Below are 17,339 nucleotides of genomic sequence, written 5' to 3' on the forward strand. Positions count from 1 at the left end.
GGAGCATCTCCCTTGTGAGGAAAGGCTGAGGGAGCTGGGTCTCTTTAGCTTGGAGAAGAGGAGACTGAGGGGTGACCTCATCAATGTTTATAAATATATAAAGGGTGGGTGTCACAAGGATGGAGCCAGGCTCTTCTCGATGACAACCAACAGTAAGACAAGGGGTAATGGGTTCAAGCTGGAACACAAGAGGTTCCACTACAATTTGAGAAGAAACTTCTTCTCAGTGAGGGTGACGGAACACTGGAACAGGCTGCCCAGGGGGGTTGTGGAGTCTCCTTCTCTGGAGACATTCAAAACCCGCCTGGACGCCTTCCTGTGTAACCTCACCTAGGTGTTCCTGCTCTGGCAGGGGGATTGGACTAGATGATCTTTTGAGGTCCCTTCCAATCCCTGACATTCTGTGATTCTGTGATCCATGTTTCAGCCTTTTGAAACAATATGCTTTTTAGTGCTTTTCAGAAATCACAATGCTACATATGATTAGCATCTCAATGAGTTCTTTTTCAGTAGTTAAACAAAAGATTTTTTTATAAATGGGGATTATATTGTCAACTTCATAAGGCAGCTTTTGTCTGTTACAGTGGATGTGGTGACCAGTGGAAGGCAGCTTTCTATTCATGACTTGAAACACAAGTGGAATGATTTTAGTTTCTAAGCCACTCTTAATGAAACTGTTTTATATTTTAGTGCTAGAAAGATACACATGGATATCTTCATTAAAATATTTTGGACACTTTTCTTTAAGGATTAGGATTTCATTGGAGCTGTTTATTTAAGTTACATATGCTTCAAATATATCCCTGAGTTCATACTGTAAAATAGAAAATCGGTATTTTCTCAGATCACCAATAGACAGGAAAATCCTGTTCAGACCTTCAGGAAAACGAACATGGTCATTTAATTGTCATTATGGTCTTGGAATAACTGTACAACTGAGAACAGAAAGTAAAGTGTTTTGTAGTTTTGCAAAGCCTGATCTGCTGAATGAACTGACCATTGCAAACTATGTATTATTAGTGAGAACTTGGTTTCTTCTGGTTTTGTGTTGTGTTTGTCGATTTAATAATGAAGTCTACTTGGCCATTGTCGTGGGAGCACAGTGACAGACTGCATAGAATGAAATCTGTAATAAGGATTTCTTTGTATCTGGTTAAATTTTAATTTTGCTCTGGCACTATTGCTTTTGCTAGTATTGGGCAAAGCTTTATGGCTGAAAAACTGAATTTTCATCACTTTTAATGGAAGTTTGATGTCATATCCTTGCCCAGATGCCTAAATCTGGTATCCATTAAGTAGTTAACTTAAATGTTCAAGAGATCATCCTATTTACTGCCAAGCAGAAGAAAAATATTAATGCAATCAGGAATATCTTTGTGGTAGGCAGTGCCTTTATAAAAGGATAAAAAAATATTATTTTGAGCATTTGTAGCTGTATATATCATAACGGTCTGCCATCTGGTTAGAATAAGATATCATTGTCAAAGTATGAAATGACAAGGGTTTTTTGTTGCTTTTTTAGGTTTGTTATTGTTATTACTACTATTATTGTCAAGATGTACAAAAGTTGAAAGTGGAAAATGGGAAACTGGACAATACAGGAAAAGAAAAATGAAGTATTTGTTTCACCTGAAGATTTTCTGTAGTAACAGAACAGAACCCGTAATTAAACTCTTCTTCTATAGATCTGATGGAAAGTGGGCTTCTAGTTTGCTTTGTATGCAACTTGCTCTGCAAGCCAGACGTGGTTCCAAAGTGAACCATCCTATATTACCTGCCTCCTGTATTTAGTAGGGTGGATGCAAATCTGTCTTTTCCAGCACATGCAAAGCTTTGGCAATTGCTGGTGCAGACTGTTTCCTGATCAATTCTTTGTAATTTTAACTGTCAGGCTTTTAAAGTGTTTCTTACTAGATTATTACTTTTGAAGCGAGAAATATTTGTTCAAATTGCAGGGAATCAGTATTAAAAATGTATTAAGGGATTTCCTAACCTCTTTAGGGAGCAAGGTACAGAGGAAAGACTGCTTATTTTGTGTAATGCACTGAGAGCATTTATTTCTAGTACCGTTCTGTCAACTGTCATAACACCACCAAATATGAATGGAAGTGTGATGACAGCAGAAAATGGCATTTTGTGCTGGTGCAAAATATGCTGTGCAGTTTCCAGTTATTTCTGTGGATTCCTGCAGTTATCACCTGCAGGGGTTGCTTTAAAGTTATGTTGGGTTTGTGTAGATGTAGTGTGCTGATGGTGGGACAGTATTGTCCATTACTGACACCCTTGTGTAATGTACTTTTGTTGCAGAGATAAGTGGTTGGTGATGTGAAGTTGCGTGGTGGGTAATGAGAATTTTAGTTGGATTAAATATAGCAGATTTCTTTTTTAATACTGTGGTGGAAGGAAAAAAGAAGTGGTGCAGATGGAAAAGGGAAGGATCATATTTATAATCCTTTGCTCCAATCTAGTGGTAGTAAACAGCATCCCCAAAAGTGCAGATGACCTCAACAGTGAATGAGCAGTGCTTTTTGTTTAATATTGTTTATAGCAAAGCCAGTGTTCCACTACATTGTTAATCAAGTTGGGTGAGGTGGTTTACAGGAAGAGCTTTTTTTCCCTTCCCTCTTTTTCTCTCTTCATTCTTCTGGCACTGTGCTAGGGCTAACCGTACTGGGAGGAATGTGATGAGACAGCAGCACAGTATTTTGTACCTGGAAAATGACCCAATTTGGAAAAAAATATTTGAACTGTGTTTAACTTCGCCTCGTTTGTCATTAACTAGTTTTTTAAAAATAGTGTTAAACATGACCTCTTTAAATACTTGTAAATACGTGTGATTGAGAGGAGTGAAGGTTGGAAGACTCATTTCTTGATCAGTCCTTTTAAGCTTATCAGTGGATCCACTGAATCTGGTCTTTGGGTATTTTGGAGCATAAACTCAAATGGTTTGGTGGGGGTTTTTTTGAGAACTAAACTTACCTGTATGCCAAGGATATGATTTTTTTTTTTTTAATTCCTGTTTGCTATTTAATTTTCCCCTAGCTTTTAATTATTGAAATATGAAGTTTAGAGCTTAATGATATAGGGAAAAAATCTGAAGTTGAGCTTTTTTATTGAAATAGTTTAGCAGTAGCATACATTACGATTGCAAGAAACAAGTATGAGAGTCAAGGGCAGTTAAAGACACCAGTCAAGTGTCACTGCACCGGAGCGCACACACCAGGAACACATGTGCTGCTCTGCGGCTGCTCGCAGGCTGTGGCTCCACAGCACCGCACTGGGCTAGTCCGGGGTAAAACCCCCTGAAATGCAGATGTGGACATCAGGTCCTCAGGGCCTGCTCTTATGTGTCTGTTCCATTTACTCTGATTCTGGATCTTCACACTCCCTTTAAAAAAAAAAAAAAAAATCCCAGCAACAACTCCCAAAAAACAACAAACCTTGGTAAAATTTACACATTTCTGACAAAACCTGCACCTTGTTGAGATGATGGTAAAACTCTAGTTTGCCCTGCAGAAGCTGGTTCCTTAAGTGTTTACATATGTGGCTCCCATAACCTGTACTCCATTAGCTCTTACTGGGCACCAATTTATTAATATAATGGGAGTCAAACTGTGGAGGAATAGAAGGGGCAAGACCTCTTCCCTTCAGTACTTCTTGTCTTCAGAGGCACCTTCTGCAAGTACAGTTTGCTCACAAACCTCCAATAGGTACTGACAGTCAAAACCTCGTCATAGGTGTCTGAAGCACTTTCACGTGTGCAATGAGATCTGCCTTGATCTACTTGATCTCAAACAATTTTCCATTGCGAGTTCATCTTTTTCGAGCTGCTGTTTGTTCAAGCTAATGGGTACAGATGTGTAAATAATGGCTCTTGTTCTTATGTTAGATGTTGCTCATCATATTTTATTTTGCTGTCTATAAGAAAATAATGTTAAGAAGCAGTTGTCAGGTTTGTTTTGTTTGTAAAACTAATGTATCTTAGTAGAAATATTTAATAGAAGCAGACAGCTGCATAAAGCTTGAATGTTAGAATGGTTCCCTCAAAGTACATGAGCAGTATTGGACACACTGGAGAAACTGCAGTGATACAGCCATATTTTGCACTTGGAATTTGAAAACTCAACCCGGCCTTCCTCTTTTTAGGGTATCCACATAAATATGGACCACAAGGAGGTTGTGCAGATCACTCGGTATTTGAAAGAATGCGGAAGTACCAGATGACTGGTATAGAAGAACCAACAACAGAGGTATAACACTGGCTAATGGGTTATGCTGATTAGAAATCAGTGTAATAACATCCTATTTCTTTTATGTGTTAGTAGATACTGCTCTGACTAATGAGCATTATTTTAACTTGATGTGTAGCATACCACTTGTTCTGTGCTGAAGTGCTTTAGTATTTCTGTTTGCCAAGATAGCTGATAAAGGTAACTACAATGTGAAATAACCTGTGTTAGGGGGGTACATTTAAGTCCCATAGCACTGGGTTTTTTTCTAATCTATAAACTTGTTTGTTCATCTTAGAAAATGACTATGAAAAAGAAAAATTCCAAAGATCACATGAATGAAAAAATCTATTTCACATTGACTGCCTTTTGTAATATAAAATGAAATGCACAGAAGGGTTTCACTGAGATATTGTTAAAAATAGATGGCATACTTGAAAACTGGCTATAACACACTTAGTTTAATTCAAAATTCATAAAACTTTGTGGGTTAAAGAAGAATGAAAATCTGTTTGTATTAGTGGAATATGTGTAGCAAAATCTATTGCTATTTTTGGGTAATCTGGTGCAGCATGTAGATCTAAAAAACTAATATATTTAATTCCTGTGTATACGTAGAAGCCTTTTGAAGAGCCTAAGAACAATGGTCCACAGCTTTTAAGAAAAAAGCGTGCCACTCAGGCTGAAAAGAACACCTGTCAGCTGTATATCCAGACCGATCATCTGTTCTACAAGCATTATGGAACAAGGGAAGCTGTAATTGCACAGGTACTTTCAATCCCTTTATTTTATATGATCTGCTTTTACTTTATTTGTGTATTTGTGATAGATTTCATGTAATTTGTGTAGGTTATTGCTTATTTACTTTAGAATGTCTTGTTTCATTTTTTACAGTGATCTTGACGTTATTGAAACAGCTTTTGTTTCTACTAAAAAGATGCCATATATCTGTGATGGAATTCCTGGGCACTTATGCTTCCCTTAGTTAATAACAGCAGCTGTGGTTTGGTTAGCACCTCTGAGCAAGACTGCAGTCTGACTTTTCTTAGTTCTTCCTCAGAAAAATGATACTTCCTGAAGAGTTCCATTCTGTTTCAGAGCCTGGCAAGCCTCTGTGATAACACTCACATAGCCTTGTGTTTGAAATTTTAGTTCAAAACGCTGTGAGGTAATGACACTGAGAACTGTTCCTGTAGTGTCTGATGTAGTGGAAGGCTAAAAATATAGTGGAAGGCTAAAAATGCAATGGCAACTAAAGGCAGATGCTTTTCATTTGTCAATATACTATTAGCTGGAAAAGTTTTTTTTCTGATAATTTGCTAAAAATATAACTAGTTAACATTAACATACTTCTCTTGAAGTCTTAAGTTTCACTGTCACTTGCAAATCTGACTGTTACTATTTATTCATCGCACGGTACATACACAATTCAAGTAACATTTTCCAAAGCTCTGAAGTCACCTTCAAAATCAGGTTTTCAATGAGTTAGCATTTCTATGTGCTCTTGGAAAAGATAAATGATCAGTTTTTTCCTACCAGAAATAATATACAGAGTAATCCTGTAACAAGTAAATTTTTTCTCAAAAAAAAGAAAAACACGGTACTTTGAATATAATTTTCACTACAGTGCTCTCTTATCATAGTAATGAGTCAAGTGAGTATCACAAACAGGTATCTGAATAGTTGATGAAATTGTGTTAAAAAAAAAAAAGCAAATGGCAAAATATTTTGCCATTATCTGGCATGGTAGCAATGCAGAGACCAGGTTATGTAGCATGATTTATTTCCGTTATTTGCCATCAACATTTGATTTTAAAGGCCTGTTAGAGTTCATATGGCACAATATCTTATACGTTAAAAGTATAGGCCTAGCAGTTGTTGCTATTTAAGATTAGCTATAGCGTACTGCATAGATCTTTGAACTGTAAATACTTTAATTTTTGGCAGATATCCAGCCACGTTAAAGCAATCGACACAATTTACCAGTCAACAGATTTCTCAGGAATCCGTAACATCAGCTTCATGGTGAAACGAATAAGAGTAAGTTGTATTTGAAATATTTCTAGCTTCACTCATATTTCTTGGACGCTGTGTTTTTTGAAAGTCCTGTTGCTGTTCACTTGTAACAATTGTTAGTAATTTCGTAACACAAGTGTCTCTGTAGTAAATGGTTCCCTAACCCATTTATTTGTTTGGGTTTAGTGTTTATTGTCAAAAACCCTCTACTTCTGTTATTGAGCTGTAATCAATTTTTATAGCAATCAACTTCTTGTGTTTCATCAGTGTTGACTGTGCGGCGAATAGACTGTATTGCTCTCCAAAAACGTTAATACTAAAACAGATAACAGCTATCCAGGTTGAAAGGTCCTTCTAAAAGTGATGATTTAAGAGAATAAATATAAACTTTTGGGTACCGATGGAAAAGAAAAAGAGAGAGAGTGGAGATTTACTACACAGATGCAATTATTTATCGTAGAACTTGCTTTTGCAAATATTTGTCAAAGGGTGGTAATTTGTCAAGACATATAAAACTTTAGGAACCTCTTTAGCTATTTAACATGACAAGGTGACATTACAACCATAAGCCTCTTAGCTGGTATTTACAAGTCAAATGAAAATTAATCGTGTCTTAGAGTTTGTTTCCATTTACTTTTAGATTAATACAACCGTAGATGAGAAGGACTCTTCCAATCCCTTCAGATTTCCTAACATTGGTGTGGAAAAGTTTCTGGAACTGAACTCTGAACAGAATCACGACGACTATTGCCTGGCCTATGTGTTTACAGACCGTGATTTTGATGATGGAGTCCTCGGTCTGGCTTGGGTTGGAGCTCCTTCAGGTAATTATATCCAAACCTTCAGCACCAAGAGATAAAGTGTTGTAGGTAGGTACAAATAAGAAGGGTAGAAACAATGTCATTTGAATTGCCAGCAAATAGACAAAAACCTCATAACCAACACTTCACAATTTTGGTTAGGTACGGTTTGATTTTTTATATATGTATATTTATATATATATATATAGACAGCCTATCATGTGTAACTTCAATTAGTCCCGCTGTCTTTCTGATGAGTAAGATGCAAACAATAAAGAAAAACGTCTTTCTTTGGTTGGGTAAAGGTGGTATTACTTGGATGGCTTTTTATTTATGACAGGTGTGACTGACCAGTAAAGTCACAGAAGAAACAAGTATTTCTTCTATAGATAAACAGAGCTTAGAACTATTCAGTATGAATTTTGTAGTAGAATTACACCACAGAATCCTTAGTTTTTCTAGGTAGTATTGGAAGCAATTTTTGGCGTATTTGGCGGGTTTTAAAGTAAAATCAGTAAGATCTTGTTCTGGGAGATACCAGAATAAATATCGTGTGACTCTTCTTGAACTGTTTCTCATTAGTTTCAATCTAGTCCTGTGGTTTGGGTCTGAAGTATGTGTATTGATATACAAAAACATTGGTCTTCATGTGTGCAGCACCTCTGTTTGTCCTGGATGCCTTAGTTTTCTACAGTGTATTAGTTTCATAAAATGACATATTTGAAAGTTATTAGTCTTTAAATTGAAGTAAATACAAATTCTTTATAGCTCAGCACGAATTCCAAATTGTGGAAACTTTCACAGACATCAAAATCAGAAATTCAGAAGGAACAGTTTTCCCTTGTTTTTTCACTCAAGTGATTTCTATATAATAAGGAATTAAGATGAGGAACAACAGGTTCCATGAGACTTTGCAAGAGGCTGGATACTCTTATGAGAACATTTTCAAGAACTTTAACAGAATTTGAGTAATTTTGGAAGAAACATTAAACCTTATAACCTCACTTTGTTTACTGCTGTACTTTCCCCTAAAGCACGTGTTGGTTGTAGAGTACCGGAGCTGTGTGGAAAACTGTTGTGGTATGGCAGTCTCTCAGACTTTGATTTTAGGAGATTAAAATTCTCAAATAATTATTAGTAGAGTATCCAGAGAGGTAACAAGTGGTTAGACTGAGTGTAGGAAGTAGGTTAGAGGGACCTGTGTGGACTGACCTTAGTGACTATAGAAGGACCATAGGAAAAACACCACACAGGTGGCCTATAAGGAACTGAGTCTGTGACTAGTCTAGTGCGTAGGCTGAGTAAGCACAGGATGATTGGAATGTCCATTCCACAAACACTGCTTCCAAGACTAAATTTAATTGAGAAAAATTAAGAAGCTTTGAGACATTTTCATCTTGAACGCACGTACTGACATAGGTTGAGTGGAATCCTTCACTAAAATGAAATTTCACTTCAGAAAGCGAGGAGTGTTTTTTAGACACCATTTATGTTGTTGACAGAATAGCTGAATTTTGGAACATTGGTAATGCCTCAGTACAAATTCAAGTTATGGAAAGATTTGGCGAAATTTTAAGTCACAATTCTGAGACTTTTCCAAACACTAAGTGCGATGCACTTGATTGTTGACCTTCTAAATATGGGTCTGATTAACCCACACATCAAAAGCGTTTTCAGTTTTAGTTTGTACAGTGGAAAAAGAGTCACTTTTGCTGACAAGAATACATGGCTAATGCTAGGCATTTTATATAAATGCTCTTTCTGTGAGAGGGGATTTCCTGTGATTTTTTTACTTTGGGTTTGTTTTTTTACTTAGTGAAATATAAATGGGATGTATATTGAGGCCTCCTGTATTGGACATTGCACCTTGCTAGTCTTGTACTACAAGGATGGTGAAATCAGGGTTGGTCTGTGCAGTGAAAGCCCAAAATAGCTCTTAATAGCTATTCTAGAACAGCTAACTACTTGTGTGAATGTATCCATTCCGTGCTGAGAGCATTAGTGTGGATAAATCTAATCTACTTTCAAAGTTGGCTTAATATTAATTATACAGAACTCTTAGTCTGTAAGTGTCCACTGAGGAGGCAAGCTGTTTCTTGTTCTAAATGTCACTAGAAAAGTAACACAGTAATTTCTTAACTGTTGTACTTTTGTCTAAATGCAGGGAGCTCTGGTGGAATATGTGAGAAGAGCAAACTGTATTCTGATGGTAAGAAGAAGTCTTTGAACACTGGGATCATCACTGTTCAGAACTATGGCTCTCATGTTCCTCCCAAGGTTTCTCATATCACTTTTGCTCATGAGGTTGGGCATAACTTCGGTTCACCTGTGAGTACCACTATCGATCTGTTAACTCACTTTAAGCCATTTTGAAGTGCATGATTTGCAAATGGCTTTTTTACTACTTATAAACAAGAAAAAAGATCATGACTGCAAGTGCGTATGTGTGCACACACTGTATACAAACAAAAAACAGATTGCCGAACTGAGCCCCTTTTATGAGTATTTGTCAAGGCTGGTGCAACAGTGGAGTTTGAGAATTGTTTATTTCTACTAATTCAGTCTCTTATAGGGGGGCTATATTATTATTTCCTATAAAGTTCACTGGTTTTTATTGAATACTAGGGTCACGCGCCTGTTAAATATATTTTAGTTTATCATAGAGAGGAGGAAGAATCAATGCAAAATTGATTAAGATGACACTTTATTCAAGAAGTGAAGATAGAGCTGGCTCTTTTTTTATGTTCAGTTACAAATTTACCTGAGAAAATTGCAGAGAGGATTAAGGTATCAAGAACAATATTTTAGAGCAAAATCGTCTCCCAGTCATTTAGGGATGTAATTTGTTGTGGCAGGCTGAAGGCATGAGGCTTTTGGGTTTTGCTGGAGATGAGAATGAAGTTTTCTGGTTTGGCTTTTTTATTTTTAAACTTCAGTATACAGGCTTTCTACTCTTGGAAGTAAAGTGAAATCAAGATGTGACAGGAATGAGTTCTTCCAAAACAGATGTTCATATGTGAATGCTTTCTTCACGTGCCTTGAGAATATCCCTAATACCACTACTTGCAGTGGGAACAAGCCTTCCAAGTGTAACTGAAAATACGAGGATATGAAACTGAAAAACTACTCCCACTGAGTGAAACATCTTTTGGACCAGCCTTGAAGATGATTCTTTTAATTTTACTTTTTTTAAGTTGCGTTTGTTGTAGGGAAATATGTGAAAGTACATGTTTGGTTCTACCAAACTGTAATAAATGATATAGTTCTTGCAACTATGTTGAAAATTTTTAAATGTACCTACTTTTGAGACATAGGTTGTACTGCTGGAAGGCTGGATGCGTCAGAACAGCATAAGAGTTCCTCTTACACTTAACAACTTATTATGTTGTCAGTCTGCTAATTGCTAGTATGCCAACCTGTAATGCAATTAATTCCTCATGCTGGCTGTTGTACAGATCTGGTCACTGGCTGCAGAACCAGACTGCTGCACTGTTCTGGACATCTCTTTGTACCTCCCTCAAAACAAGCAGCAAGAATGGACTGCTATTTCAGTTGACTCCTCCAGCTTTTACTCCACAGAATACCTATTACCATTGGGTGATCGTAAAGCCACTCTTCTTAGGAGATGGCGACTTTTTCAAGTCAGTATTCATTCCAGGACATGCACTTGGGTTACACATTTGCCAAGAATGCAAATAAGCTGAAACTTAAGAAATTAGGTATTTGCTACTGTTTTGAGGAGTAATTAAATAAATTAAAACCACCTTTTTTTTCTGTATACTTTTTGTATTCCAAGAAACCTTAGAGTATAAGATAGTGTTGTGTTTTTATGAATCTTTTATTCTCACTGTGTTAAAGTTGCCAAGTCAGATTACTTTTACACATGTATAAAAGATAGCAAGAAATTAGAGAAGCTGTCTTGATAGAAATAATTTTAAAATATTTGTTTTGCAGCATGATTCAGGAATGGAGTGCACTCCAGGAGAGTCCAAGAACTTGGGACAGAAAGAAAATGGCAATTATATAATGTATGCACGAGCCACATCTGGGGACAAACTTAACAACAACAAGTTCTCTATCTGTAGCATTCGAAATATCAGCCAAGTTCTTGAGAAAAAGAGAAATAATTGTTTCGTTGGTATGTATTTAGTCATGCTGAAAGCAGAGTGGCTAAGCTGCTATGCTTGATTAGAAATTTATTTTAATATTTATTTCACTTTTTTATTTATTTTACTCAGTTTACTGAAAGATTCTATAAGAATTGAGTTTGAGATCTGGAGTACTGTATCAAGTTCTGGGCTCCCCAGTACAGGCAAAAATCTTAAAGGTCTTTTCCAACCAAAACAATTCAATGATTCTATACTGGAGTGAGTCCAGCAAAGCCCCACAAAGATTATTAAGGGATTGCAGCATCTGACATATGAGGAGAGGCTGTGAGAGCTGAGGCTGTTTAGGCTGGGGTGGGGATGGCTCTCGTGTCTCTTTATAAATGCCTCGGGGGAGGGAATCAAGAAAACGGGGCCTGACTCTTTTCAGTTACAGCCACTGAAAGGATAAGAGGTAAGGAGCACAAATAAAAATACATGAAATTCTATTTAAACATTAGGAAAAAAAAGGACAATTTCTTTCTGGAATCTGTGTGTGAGTTCTCACAAATTTTGTGAAATTGTGCAGTGAAGTAGGTTTGTATTTTGGGGTAGCAGTAGTTCACCCCAGTACCATCAGCTTTTGCCTTAAGGTCCTCAGACTCTGCTAAACAAGGAGGAGTGCAAGAAAGGATGCTGCTCCAGTGGAGGCTTAGCAGAAAGCTTCCTCTTGTCACTGTTCATTTCCTATCCACGCAAGAAACTCTTGTTATCGGCAGAAACATTTTACTCAGAGGTTTGAAATTCTCCGAGAAGTGACTAAGCTGGGCAGGAAGCAAATCATGCAAGTTGACTTGAGCCCTAGTCTGAAGTCCATCTTGACCAGGCATTTTCAGCCACATTAGCTGGATGCCAGTGCAAGTCAATGCTAACATTTACAAGTCTCTTTGCATATTCTTTGTACTGCTTTGTACATAATTTACTGGCATTTTTCAGAGTCTGGTCAACCCATCTGTGGTAATGGACTGGTTGAGGTAGGAGAACAGTGTGACTGTGGATACAGTGACCAGTGTAAAGATGAATGCTGTTATGATGCAAACCAACCAGAAGATAAAAAATGCAAGTTAAAACCGGGCAAATACTGCAGGTATTGTGTATGTCTGTTACAGTATGCTTTCATTTGGGGGGTTTATTGGTAGTTACAATTGCTATTTCAGAAAACGAATCTGTTTACTTGCGTTTCTCTTAAAGTATTTATTTTGTTTAAAGTGCCTTATACAGTGAGTGAGAAGTTCATAAGCACACTAATGCTGTGCAGTTATTGGTATTAATTGCAGCTTGTTTTCCCTTAGATGACTGTTCTCTAGCTTTTGAAAAAACGTAATATGGCACTGGATTGTATCAATAGTAACGTGTCATAATAGCGCAGACAAATGTGTTGAAGTTCTGTTATCCTTACCACAAATGCATTGTGCAGAAGTCTGGCCAAAAACTATATGATTCATAAAAACATGACCAGGATGCTGTTTTTACAATAGGGGTAGGAAAGTATTAATTGCCCAAAGGATAATGGAGGAGGATATTATGAAATCAGATCCTATCCTAGTGCCATTGCCTAACTAGAAGATGACTGAACAATATAGTTGATTTTTTTTTTTTAATGCTTGTTTTATAAATTAAATTAAATTAAACTATGCTTTTAAGTCACCTTGTATTTTGACAGTGTTGTGTACACAGTAATTTATAAGAGGAACTTTTAAAGATCATAAGACTTACAGTGAAGTAAGTCAACTTCCATCTTTTAGTTCCGTGACTTAAGATACATGTTAAATTTTTACCTCATCTGAGAAGTTAAGTGGACTTTTTTCACATGAAAGGCATGAGCTTTTGTTCCTTTCTAGAGACAGACATAAATCTAATGTCTGGTTAGACTCTTAGCCTAAGATTAAGTGACAATTACTATTGTTTTTAAGTCTAAACCAGCTCAACTTTTTAATGCAACATGCACAATATTGTTCTTATTAAGCTTTCCTCCCCTGAAAATGATCTTTGTCATCCTAGGACTGGAAGTAGTACCTCCTGTTAAATTGTATTTGACAGTGCAGACATAGTAGAAGGACCATCTCCTGTGAATTCATAGTTGCAATGATTTTGCGTGTCTCTTTGCCCCTCCCGGCACCTAGCAAGTTCTTATTATTTCAGCCAAAATCAAGGCCTTGCATTGTCTTGTTTTATAAGTGGTTGGAGATTTTATGTTCCATGTTGCACTTGTGCTGAGGACCCGTTTCCATGTACACCAGGTGCCACCACTACCCCCCTTCTTTGCTCTCCTGTGCTCAGCTGACTGTAGTCTGGCTTTATGTCCTACTGGAACAGCCTTAAATATGAATTGCTGTATCATTTTTGGTTTAGGATTCCCTTTTTTTCCAGTTCTATTAAGATCGACAATTTTGCTGTAGAAAGACATTTCCAAAGACATGTAAAGCAAATCCAAGTTTAAGAACGGATCACATAAATAACATGTTAAAATACACTTTAAGAAAACTATGGTATCTGTCCAGCTGCTTTACATGTATTTTAGTCTTTTTCATGTGTGATGGAAGAGTGATTTTTCTCACCATGCAATCGTTTTGAAATAGGGAGATCCTGACCTGCAGAAGGTCTGTGCGATCTGGTGTCCACTGAATGCCAACGAGCACACTGTGAGGGGTGGGGAGATACAGAATCATTTGAGCTGAGATCTCAGGAGGCTTAGCTTTAGTCAAGCAGTTACATATGTTTTATAACCTTCGCTCTTCACTCTTCTGCTGCTATTTTCTATATATTTTAATTTAAAACGTGATTATACTGTTTTTCTAATATAATGCAAATAGTTAAATTGGTTCCTACCATGACTAAGGAATCTGTATTCGGTGCAGTAACCTTTCGTTACCTTAAGGCACAGGAAAAATTCTTTTCAATTCACATTTTTCTTAGCACCAATCAGAATTATGTTGAGTATTTGAGCAGGTTGCAGGGTGAATAGTTCTGGAGTCATTCATGCTTTTTCTTTTCATCCATGTTTTGTTTGTTCGTAGCCCTAGTCAAGGCCCCTGCTGTACTGCACAGTGTAATTTCAAGCTGAAGACCGATAAGTGTCGAAATGATTCTGACTGTGCAAGAGAAGGGATGTGTAATGGGGTCAGCGCTCTCTGCCCACCATCTGAGCCTAAACAGAACTTCACAGATTGCAACAGACGCACACAAGTTTGCATAAATGGGGTATGTTTTTTTGCAGTCATATGCAACCGCAGTCATTTATTGCAAGGCACTGTATTATGAAGTGGTATGGTTTCCATACTTAACAGAGGAGAGTGTAAGATTAATCTGTTGTTCAATAAGAATGTTCAGTTTATTTGTTTCAGTCAAAATAACTGTGAAGGAACGCCAAATGTTAAGAAGCAAGTAACAAATATAAAGCTAGCTTTACAATTTGAGAAATTTCAACTTAAAGATTTTCTAAAAATCAGGAATATGAGAGTGTGTTACTTCCTAGTTCCATCTGTTCGTTGTTTGGTGGTTTTTTTCAGTCCTGGTCAAGTAATTCTGTTGGCTTGGAAAATTAGATATGCTATCAATACATGTTGAATTTGGTCTAATGAAAATACACGGTTCTTCCACCCGCGTGCATGTGATGCAGATGTGCAAGCATATGGAATTACTCTGAACTGCCATTAGTTCCCTGCATTAATGAGTCCAGGGCAGTTACTATGAAATATTGATGGGAAGTCTCTTATAAATTGATCTATGTTTACTTGGAAGCAGAAACAAGCAAAAGTTATCCTCTTAAAGAGCTGTAACTTGTTTTGCTCTAAGTCTGTGTTTTCTGCAGTCTAGGTTTTTATCAAATGATAGTGCTTGTAATAATTTTTCAGCTAATTTAGAGTCATCTTAGATATAGAGGAATTGTCTTTGTATAGTTACTTGATTTTGAAACAAGATTATAAATACACTCTGAAGGGTCTTCCCACAGTGAAATTAAATACAGAATCTTTCCTTCCATTAATTTTAATTATTATTATTTTCTGAGAGAAAATATTTTTGAAGACATGCTTTTGATTTATTTTCTTAACCACGGTTTTGAGTAATCAGATTTCAGTGTGAATTGCAGTGCTGTGAGTGTTTTGCAGGGTACTTTGAGACCCTAAAACCAGATAGTATTAAAACGGGTAAATCACCTTTAAAAAATATCAAATAAACACTGCAACTGAATAACTAATAAATTTTGTTTTATAAAGTTTAGAAGAAATTCAAGCTACTATTTTTATTGATAAGCATCTTTAGACCTACAGTTGTGGCTTTAGCTATTAAAAATTAATGTCTTTCCTAATGTTACTGTGCTTAAAAGTGAAATTGATTTTTCTGGTGTTGTGCTTTTGTCTTAAACAGCAATGCGCTGGCTCTATCTGTGAAAAGTACGGCTTGGAAGAATGTACATGTGCTAGTTCAGATGGCAAGGACGATAGAGAACTGTGTCATGTCTGCTGCATGAGAAAAAGTAAGATTTGTCTGAATTGTAAGCGTAAATATAGCACTAGGTATCTGATTAATCTTCTCACAGTGTTGATATTTTATTTTTTGTTAACTTTAGAGCATACTGCAATTTTGATCATACTTATTTTCAGGTAGGCATTGTATTTTGTAGGAAATGAACAATGTATTTGGGTTTTTCTACAGATCAATAGAAACTTGAAAATTTTCAAAAGCATTTTGAACAATTGAACACCAAGGTATTAGCGCACATATGTTTTGATACAATAATGGTTTGATTAATCTGTATTCACTTTTCAGTGGACCCAGCTACTTGTGCAAGCACAGGCTCTATCCAGTGGGAGAAACACTTCGGTCGTAAAACTATTACTTTGCAACCTGGATCTCCTTGTAATGATTTCAAAGGCTACTGTGATGTGTTTATGAGATGTCGGCTGGTAGATGCTGATGGCCCTCTGGCTAGATTAAAGAAGGCCATTTTTAATCCGGAGCTATATGAAAATATTGCAGAATGGATTGTGGTAAGTATTTTTTTAATCTTAGCAGTCTAACATAAAATGTTCTCGTTAATCAGTATTCACAGCTGGTAGGTGTTGCTGTATTTACACAGTATTTCAGCATTCTTCAAAGGACAATCAGTCCTTGTTTTGCTAGTTTTTCTATAATCGCCCCAAGTGCAGCAAAATAAGTTTGACAGATTGAAGGGAATGGAAACAAACAAGTAAATATTCTGTGTTAATACCTTTACTTACTCTGCTGTCTGTTTTGGTGTTAATGTTCACATTTTTAATTTACTGAGTTTTCCTATTTTAACTCTTCATCTTTGAGTGCTCTGATTTCTTCAAGGAACTAAATATATTGATCTCCAGCATTTCTTATTTTTATTGCAGTAGATGACATTTTCCTAATAATAGACTGGGAGGAGAGCTACAGTGAAACACCATTATAGAACTGCATAGTTTTGTGTAAGCTGTTGATTGTTTTAGGCTTATAGCTCTGTTGCAATGTATCTTCTATGAAATACTCTTATGATAATAGAAAGAATCTGAAGTTATTTGGGCGTTTTGTGTGTAAAAACTTTGGGGATGTTTTTCTTTAGAATGCCACGGTCTTTTAAGTGATGTTTCAGAACAGCTTTTTGATGAATTTTAAAAGGCAAACGAAAGCCATATTCGGTGACATCTGTTTCTTGTGCATGTCTACCAGACACCAAAAAAATCATTTTTCCATATTTTTAGGCTTATTGGTGGGCAGTGTTGCTTATGGGAATTGCCTTGATCATGTTAATGGCTGGTTTCATTAAGATATGCAGTGTTCATACTCCAAGCAGTAATCCAAAGTTGCCTCCTCATAAACCACTTCCAGGTGAGTACACCAGGTTATCAGCTTTGTACTGAGATGTTTTATCCTCAGCTGTTTTGTTCTAAAGGGAAATTTCAGGTGGCTCAACCTACAGTTCTTAGTCTGGCACTGTGAAACTGCAAATTGAATTCATGCCAGTGAAACAATCAATAAAAATGTAACTGTTGCCTTATTTTCCTGTAACACAATATACAAATCAAAATAAAGCTTTGAAGACTTTTTCTAAGTCAGAGTTCCTTTTATTTCGTATTCCACACTATATTTTATAAGAATCAGCCTGTTTAAGGAACTACTGTTTGGATAACAAAATGTACTCT

General features: G+C 36.5%; 1 protein-coding gene across 1 annotated transcript in view; it reads left to right on the top strand.

The window, feature by feature from the left end:
* ADAM10 (ADAM metallopeptidase domain 10) overlaps positions 1–17,339 on the top strand; it is a 47,388-nt gene that overhangs the window by 27,691 nt on the left and 2,358 nt on the right. Inside the window, 11 exon segments of the mRNA XM_065641531.1 lie at positions 4,147–4,250; positions 4,848–4,997; positions 6,177–6,269; positions 6,886–7,069; positions 9,210–9,373; positions 11,000–11,183; positions 12,127–12,277; positions 14,208–14,391; positions 15,559–15,667; positions 15,961–16,181; positions 16,899–17,025. Of these exon segments, the coding sequence (XP_065497603.1) occupies positions 4,147–4,250; positions 4,848–4,997; positions 6,177–6,269; positions 6,886–7,069; positions 9,210–9,373; positions 11,000–11,183; positions 12,127–12,277; positions 14,208–14,391; positions 15,559–15,667; positions 15,961–16,181; positions 16,899–17,025 (1,671 nt within the window).

Source organism: Caloenas nicobarica, chromosome 10 (assembly GCF_036013445.1).
Source record: "Caloenas nicobarica isolate bCalNic1 chromosome 10, bCalNic1.hap1, whole genome shotgun sequence".
NCBI lineage: Eukaryota > Metazoa > Chordata > Aves > Columbiformes > Columbidae > Caloenas > Caloenas nicobarica.